Source organism: Trachypithecus francoisi, unplaced genomic scaffold (genome assembly GCF_009764315.1).
Source record: "Trachypithecus francoisi isolate TF-2019V2 unplaced genomic scaffold, Tfra_2.0 Lachesis_group4, whole genome shotgun sequence".
Lineage (NCBI taxonomy): Eukaryota > Metazoa > Chordata > Mammalia > Primates > Cercopithecidae > Trachypithecus > Trachypithecus francoisi.
The window spans coordinates 52,542,511-52,550,846 of record NW_022681469.1 but is presented as its reverse complement, the minus strand read 5'-3'; the positions used below and the strand labels follow the sequence as shown (position 1 = coordinate 52,550,846).

Genomic DNA, 8,336 nt, shown 5'->3' with positions numbered 1-8,336 from the left:
GCGCCTCATCCTGCACTATCCTATTTGAAGGAGGTCAACTAACTTTGATAGGTGCCTCACAATAAATGGTGCCTTTGTCTCAACAAATACTAAATGCGTGGAGTGCACAAAGGAATAGCATCAGTAAGGTGAAACATAATAAACAGGATGGATGGGGAAAGGCTGGATAAAACGTGGTGGAAGAAAAAGAAAGACGTCACAAAGATGGGGTAGCATTTCTTTGTCCAAAAGAGAAACAGTACCACCATAAGACTTTAAACAAAGGACATTAACAATACTTATCATGCAACTAGATTCTAGAAGGAAAATAAAATGCCACTACTAAGGTGGAGGCTGAAGTTTCAGGACAAATCGCTTGGCACCACCTCTGCGGGGGTTCACCATGGCGAATGACGCGTGGGAAGCGGGGCGAGTGGCCAGCCCGCTCCTGGACGCGCGGACAGGTGAACACTAAGACGGCCTCGCTGGGCCTCCCTCCGCCTCACCCGGCCCGGGCGCGGAGCCCGCAACCGAATTCCACCCTGCCGTGGTCAGAGCGGCTGGTGAGCGGCGCCAGCCGGCGGAGGTTGCTATGGTTTCCGAGGGTCACGTGGGCGCGCTCTCCTGCGCCCCCTCCCGCGCACCGCGGCGGGGCGGGGGCGGGGCGCCCGGGCGAGGGAGAGGCGAGGCCGCGGCGGCAGCGGGAGGAGCAGGAGATGCTGCCAGCCCTCCCGGGGCCGCGCTCGCTCATCCGCCGCCGCCACACGGAGCAGACGCGCGCCGGGAGCCGCGGGCCGGGCCAGCCGGGCCGCCGGGGCCCAGTGCGCCTCGCTCGCAGCCGGTAGCGCCGCCAGCGCCGTCGGCGCTCGCTGGGCAGCCGCGGGGCCCTAGGCCGTGCCGGGGAGGGGGCGAGGGCGGCGCCCAGGCGCCTGCCGCCCCAGAGGCAGGATGAGCATCGAGATCCCGGCGGGACTGACGGAGCTGCTGCAGGGCTTCACTGTGGAGGTGCTGAGGCACCAGCCCGCGGACCTGCTGGAGTTCGCGCTGCAGCACTTCACGCGCCTGCAGCAGGAGAACGAGCGCAAAGGCACCGCGCGCTTCGGCCATGAGGGCAGGACCTGGGGGGACGCGGGCGCCTCTGCCGCCGCTGCCGGGGGTGGGACCCCCAGCAAGGGGGTCAACTTCGCGGAGGAGCCCATGCACTCCGACTCCGAGGACGGGGAGGAGGAGGAGGCGGCGCCCGCAGACGCAGGGGCGTTCAATGGTGAGGACCAGACCCCCTCTCCCTCGCCCCCGGGATCCCCTCGCTGCCACACAGCGCCCCGCTGTGCTCTCGGATCCTGCTGCTTTGCGCGCCCACCTCTCTTCCCGCATTCTCCACCTTTCCCTACCTTCCCATCTCGCCCACCCCCTCAGCATCCATTTCTGTCTCTCCCACTCGCCCACCTTCCTACTCAGCTCTCATACCCTCTTCCCTTCCTCTGGAGGTGAGAGAGCTGGGAGGTTACGCTTCCCTCTGCCCGTCTGCCCCCTCTGCCTGGGCCGGTTGGGGTGGGCATCTGCTAGAAAGACAACTTTCGCTGTGATTGGAGGTATTTCGCTTGGAGGATACCATTGTGCATAAAGAAACTGGCCCACTTGGCGTCTTCTTTCAGCCCTTGTATTTATTAATGGAATGTCAAAAGAGAAAAGGCGAACGGTGTTTAATATGATTGACTTTACTGTTAGGATGGTAGGTTCACTAAAAGAAGCATGAAATTGGACTCACTGGGGCAGAACAAAATTTATGGCCAATAGCTCTGACATTCTTGGAAATAAGAGTTATCTATTATTTTCCAATTTACCAATGCTGTGTTGTGTTATTTTTGGACACTCAACAAAGGATTCTGTTTAGTCTGAAACCCACGGGGGTCTTTGGAACGAGGAAACGGGTTAATGGTTTGCTTTTTGTATAAAAGACATATTGAATGATTTGCTGTTTTATTTTTTTTTAAGTGTATGAGAAAAACACTGTAGGAAGTTCTGAAAGCTTGTTGGTTGTCTTTAGAATGAAAAGCCAGTGAGTAATTGTAAGGACTGTGCCAGACTGAGCTAGAATAGACTGAGCTAGAAGAATGAATGGGAAAGAAAAAGGAATTTTCTCAAATAGCTGCTCCTGGCAAGTCCCACCCCTTCTGCTTACAACCCTCTTTCCCCAACACACCCAGACACACACCCTCATTTACAGCCCCCTGTATTACACAACATGCCCAAATCCCATTTTTATGACAACCCAAGCTAAAATACCATGGAGTGCAATGTGCAAGTGTTTTCTCTTTGTGGTATAAGGCAAACATGCATGCAGCATTGCACCAGCTTTTATTTATTTACACTGCTTGTGGTTTGTGTGTCCGCAGTGTATTTCATAAAATGAAAACATTTAGAAGTGTCATTTCATTTCCTTGTGTATGCTCCTAGGAAGATGTTTCTTTTCTTTGCATGATTATATGTTGAAATGGATTATAAAATTAATGTATTTTTAGTTTGTCCAAAACAATCCCAGAAAGCCTGGAAATTAGTGCTCTATGAAGATAAAAGTGAAGCTTGTTACTTACAATTTTAATTTTGGACTTTTAAATGTTTCCTCAAGAGGATAATCATAGTCTTAGTAGTTCCTTTTGCACAAGAATCAAATCAAATGCTTTTCCTTCCAGAAACAAGAGAAAGAGAAAAGAATGCATCTTTTAAATAGGTAAGAAGCAGCAGCCGGTAATGGATGATAGAAAGGGCAGAGATATCTAATACTTCTTTTATGCTCCTGACGCATGCACACATGTTCATGCACACACACAAAGGGGGAAAAAAGGACTCTTTTTCCAGGTTGGAGAAAACTAGGAACTCAGAGGCTTGGTAAAGACCTTATATGTATTCTGTATGATATGTTGTTAATGTAATCAAAATCTTTTGTTTGTATAATGCATTTGTTGAAGTACTTTGCATCGATGATTCCATTTTCTCCTTATAACAATATATTGTGCACAGAAGAGATTCCATTTTCATTTTGTAGTGAAGAAATAAGCCGTTAACTTCAAAACAGCAGGGCTTTATATGACTTTATGTTCTCCAAGGCACCTTTGCTGTAAACATTGCTCAATGTGAGTTAAACAAGTTAAACTTGTAAACAATTGCACTATTTACTCCCCAGCCTCACCTCCAAGGCCTTTAAAACTTTTAGACTGCAACCAAATACAATTTGATCATTATCCAGGAGGCACATACATGTGTCTGATTGAAACTTTGGCAGTAGTACAGGTACTCCCTTCTGTCAGATGCAGTGCTTTTTGATATTTACTATTTGAATCGATTATTTCTCCCTATTTTAAATTGTGTTGAGACTTGCAGTTGAAAAACATTGAATTATAGGCTACAAAGTGGTTGGCAAGCTTTTCTTGTAAAGGGCCAGGTAGTAAACGTTTTAGACTTTGGGCAACATGTGGTCTTGATCACGTCTTCATTTTTTTTTAAACACATACACCTTGTGAGGGTTGGGGTTGTCCAAAATTAGCCGCATGTCAAGGCCATAGCTTGCTGACTCCTGGTCAGAAGAAAAAAGAAGTCAAAATAGTACCATTGGGGGAAAAAACAGGAGTGAGCCTAAAAAGTATGAGCCTATCGGTTTGACATCTATGTCCAGAAATGTGCCTCATTAGAAAAGAACCCCAGATACTGGGCAATTCTGGCATGGTAAAGAAAAGGATTGGAAAACAAGTTTTAATTTACTATGACACAGCACAAGACCTGCTGGGTCAATAATTCTGAAATTTTCATAGGCATCTCAAGGAAGTTTGATTCAGAAATGACCATTACCCTGTACCATTTTTGAAGAGCTTTTTGAATAGGTTGAGATGGGACATGGTATCCTTTTTTTCCCGCTCAGTAGACATCCCACCCAGGTCGTTATGATATCAGTAGTTCCATGACTGTACTTTGGAAAACATTAACAGATAGTGATAATATTATCTTCTTCTTAAGAGTTAAAACATAATTGCCATTAGTTGACAATTGCTGTGTGCTGTCTAAATGCTTTAATTTTTTTATCTCAGCTTTATGAGAATGATAAGGCCATCACTTGCCCAGTGTTTCACGTGAGCTGCAAAATCAGGATTGGGACACAGGTGGACCTGGCTTCATCCCTGTGCTCTTGACTGGCAGATTATATCTCCAGATGGGGCTGGGCTAGCATGACCTGAGTAACCCTTACATGTCAAGCTCTATTTGGGACCCTTAATGTGTTTGATGGTTAAAAGCTCCGAAAAATTAACTTGTCCAGGGTCACACATAGAACGAGTAAGTAGCGAAGACTAATTTCTTACTCTTATGTATCTAACCTTGAAGCCCAGGATCATCAGGGAGTTCTTAAATGGAATTTGTTCTGTGGGCTGACTCACAAGTCAGGTTTTCCTGGTTATTTTTTCAGTGATGGTGATGGATTTGCATCATTGGTTCATATCCTCTCTTGTGAATGTCTTTAACGTAAGTGATGGTATTTATGAGAGGTTGGAGTTAAAAGGCAAGTTTTTGACCATGAAACTTGTGCCCATTGACAAACGTAGGGATCAAGCATATGACCTTGATCTCATAATATGGTGGTTTAATCAAATAAGCCAGGCACCTGCAGTTAGCTGGAAAAATGTTGTCTGGCCAGGGGTCATTGATTTTTGAGGGTCAGGTAGTATGGCCGTACGTGGTGCTAGAACAGTCAGATGGGTGAAGGTGGTCTTCTTTCCTGCCTTTCCAAAGGATCCCTTCCTCTTCTAATAGCTTTCCTTTCCCTCACCTGTTCTCTTCCAGTCTCATCAATTCTAATTGTTACTTTCCATTTGCTAGCAATTTTGGTCAAAAGAGCAAGCTTTAGGTGTTAGAATGATAGTGGCTTATGGTGACCCTTTCTAGGAAAACTCTCAAAGGCCAGAAAGAAGCCATAATGGAAACCTCTTGGCATCTACTCTGTCTCCCTCTTTCCCATCCTAGAGAAAGCAGATACGGTTTGACACGTCATGTCTGAAAGGGTAGTGTCCCTAGGCCTTGAATTTCTTAGAAGGGTTTACAGTAGGCTATAGTATTGCATCAGTACTAGTTTGGAGTAAAATCTGTGGTAATTCATGATTTTATATAGGCATCATCAAGAGATCTTGTGTTGCCCAATGATTTCTTCAGTGGAATTGCTGAAACTAAAAATGAAGTTAATACCATTCAGATTACTCTGATAATGGACAAGTGGTCAGAAACAAATTAACTACGCATGGGCACATGCAGAGCAGTCAGCCGAGGAGAAAAAATAACTGCTGTGATAGAAAATAAAGAGCTGATATTCTATATTATAGAAGAAAAAGATCTAGAGTTCAAAGTAGATACACATACCAAAAATAGAGAATCATACCCCATAAGACAAGCATATCAAAGGTAATAAATTGAAATTTACCGTGTAATAACTATGGCTTAATTCTCTTAACTCTGTCCTATGTCCAGTCTTATTGGAATCTTACCTACCTTTTGGTTTTTACAATTTAAAGGGAATTTGGAGAATTTACAAAACATCCTTAAGGTCAAGCAAAATATTGTAAAGTTTATGTCATTGATATAAAATCTTACAGAGTTATATACTTTTTTTTTTTTTTGCAAAATAGCAATTTCATTGTGTTTTATGGAAATGAATCCAGTATTGCACTTCTTGGCAAGATGAAGTAGGGAATGAGCTTATCTGGCAGTTTTACTTAGGATTTAATGTTACACAGTAATAAAATCCATATCCTTTCAACTTGTAATTTGTAGCTGAGAGCCCCAGGATTTTGTAATTAATGAGACTTTATAGTTTTTGGCTATTAGAGATTTACATGGTGGTTTTAAATCCTCCTGAAATGGATTACATCATTCAAGACAATGGCTAAAATATTGAAGCCATTATTTTAGTTATGAGCATAAAACAATAGTGTCAGAAAAGATAATAAAAATTATTTTCAGTTAGAGATGGTGATTGTGATTTTCAAAGCAGAAGTTAACATTATTCATTTTACTAGTAATAATAAGTGGATTACTTTAGGAGTTGAAATTGGGAAACCAAAAAACTTGAAATAGTGTCCTTTCTTCTCTTACCCATCTTTGCTTTGGACTTTGGAAGAAGGGTAGTAAAGGGAGAAAGATAATAAATTCAGGAGGGAAAGGGGGAGGGAGAGAGCAAGAGAGAAGTAAAACCAGTTATGAAGGCTTGCTTGAGTAACTTATACTTTGTCTGAAGACATATAATGGAAACACCTAAACAGAAATTGAAGCATTAGTACTTTAATTTTTCTGCCTATCAAAAACTAAACCATTTAGCTGTTATTTTAGATAAGACAGCTACCAGCTTTTTTTTTTAATGGATGCACATAAATTGATGTGCTGTGTCTGGGTAGAACAGGAGTGAATATTGAATGGTTATTTTATTGTTGCAAAATCTCATTCCATGGATTCCAGTAAATTTCCAGCTGTCAAGATTTTGTTAACAGCTATGTTGAAAAACAATTGTGTTTCTTTTTCTGTTGTGCAAATACAAACAGGGGACCTATGAATCCATCAATTTGGTGTTTATTTTTGACCCATTAAGAAAATCGTTTGTCAGGAGTAGTAGTAATAAAGCCCTACAGTGCAGGTTGGGGATTGATGGAATGTTTTAAGGTGAGAGATTCAGTGAAGAAGACTGAAGTGACTAACTGCAGAGTCTGCCTTAGAAGTGTGGAGAATCACAGAAAGTGCTGAGATCTGGGATGGCCTTATAGAAGGAATGTGTGAAAGTTGGAAGGTAGGATATTGCATTTATTCATTCACTGTACAAATATTTATTGAGAGCCAACTTTGTCTTTTTTCTTATTTTAAGAAAAAAGAAGTGATCAGTCTTACATTTACTCTCTTTAGACTTCATTTTTTCTGTTTTTGTTTGTTTTTTAGTAGAGATGGGTCTTGCTTTCTTGCCCAGGCTGGTCTTGAACTCCTGGCTTCAAGCAGTCCTTTTGCCTCAGCCTCCAAAAATGTTGGAATTAGAGGCATGAGCCACCACGCTCTGCCTAGACTTAAGACACCATCCTTTTGTCAGAGATGGCCTCATAGATAGTATATGTGATCAATTTTGTTAATAGACAGGGCAGGTAAGAGACAGAGAATTTCCTTATCCAAATTTGGTAGGTTTTGGCCTTACAAATTTGATTTTGTTCATAGAACTGTTGCCAACGTTTTGTGCGCTATTTATATTAACTCACATCATATGAATTTTTTCTGTCTTCCATCAAGTTGATAGATAAGGTTTAAAAGGCTGGGCTAAAGAAAAGTACTTTTGTCTTCAGAATTTCCAGGTTTTTTTGTTCTTTGATTCTTTTTCAATGGAGTGAAATCTAATATTAGACTGTATTTTCATATCACTTGCTTAATAAGAGACAATGGAAAAGAAACAAGAATGCAGTGATTTTTCTGAGTAGAATGGATTGTCACTGTGTTCTTGATCCTGTTCTTGTCCTTCCAGTCTTACCTATGTCATCTAGTTGTGGTTGGGACAGTCATAAAATCCTATAAAAACCTCACTGTGATGCTTATCACTATTTTTTGGGAGCAAATTTTGTGCTTTGCAAATTCAAAATGACTCAGACTGTTTATGTAATTATTTTATGGAAAGAATTTGAGCTAAAATTTTCAGGTCATGGCTTACATGACAACAAAACAATCAAATAAAATCAACTATAAACAGTTGGTGTAACATTTATAAATGTTTCAGCAATAGGCTGTGCCATGTGTAGCTTAATATGTTTGGAAACTGAAAAAAAAGTCTTTCCAGTTGCTGCTGTTTAAAATGTTTCTTAATTAAAAAAAAAAAAGACAAAAGGTCAAAATGTAAACACATGTTCCACATAAAAGTGAAGCCAAGAAGATATACTGTATACAGTTATTTCTGTATCCGTTTGACTAAAGATGACATTGTTTAATTTACATTAGCTGTTCCAAGACAAAATAGTCCATGGGAATGATATTGAGGGGAATTTGGGGGATGAAAAAAGAAGGTAAAAAGCCGTTTGTTCCATTTATTCTAATATATTTCAGTTAGACCCAAAAAACATCTTTTTCAAAGGTCATGTTGAATTAAAACATGATTCGGTTGTTTCATTCTCATTATTGTAGAAAACTAATGTTTTTAAAATGGTGTCCTTTTGGGCCGGTCACGATGGCTCACGCCTATAATTCCTAGCACTCTGGGAGGCCGAGTCGAGCAGATCACCCGAGGACAGGAGTTTGAGACCAGCCTGGCCAACATGGTGAAACCCCATCTCTACTAAAAATAGAAAAACTAGCCAGGC

The 8,336-nt window shown here is 41.9% G+C and overlaps 1 protein-coding gene across 2 annotated transcripts in view; it reads left to right on the top strand.

Moving 5' to 3' along the window:
• The first annotated feature begins 647 nt into the window (after window positions 1–647).
• PRKAR2B (protein kinase cAMP-dependent type II regulatory subunit beta) overlaps window positions 648–8,336 on the top strand; it is a 110,936-nt gene continuing 103,247 nt past the window's right edge. Inside the window, exon 1 of one of the 2 annotated variants that reach the window (XM_033195088.1) lies at window positions 648–1,243. In XM_033195088.1, coding sequence (XP_033050979.1) covers window positions 928–1,243 — 316 coding nt within the window. In that variant the 5' untranslated portion in view covers window positions 648–927. The remainder of the gene's footprint in view (window positions 1,244–8,336) is intronic. The other variant, XM_033195087.1, reaches the window with a different exon arrangement.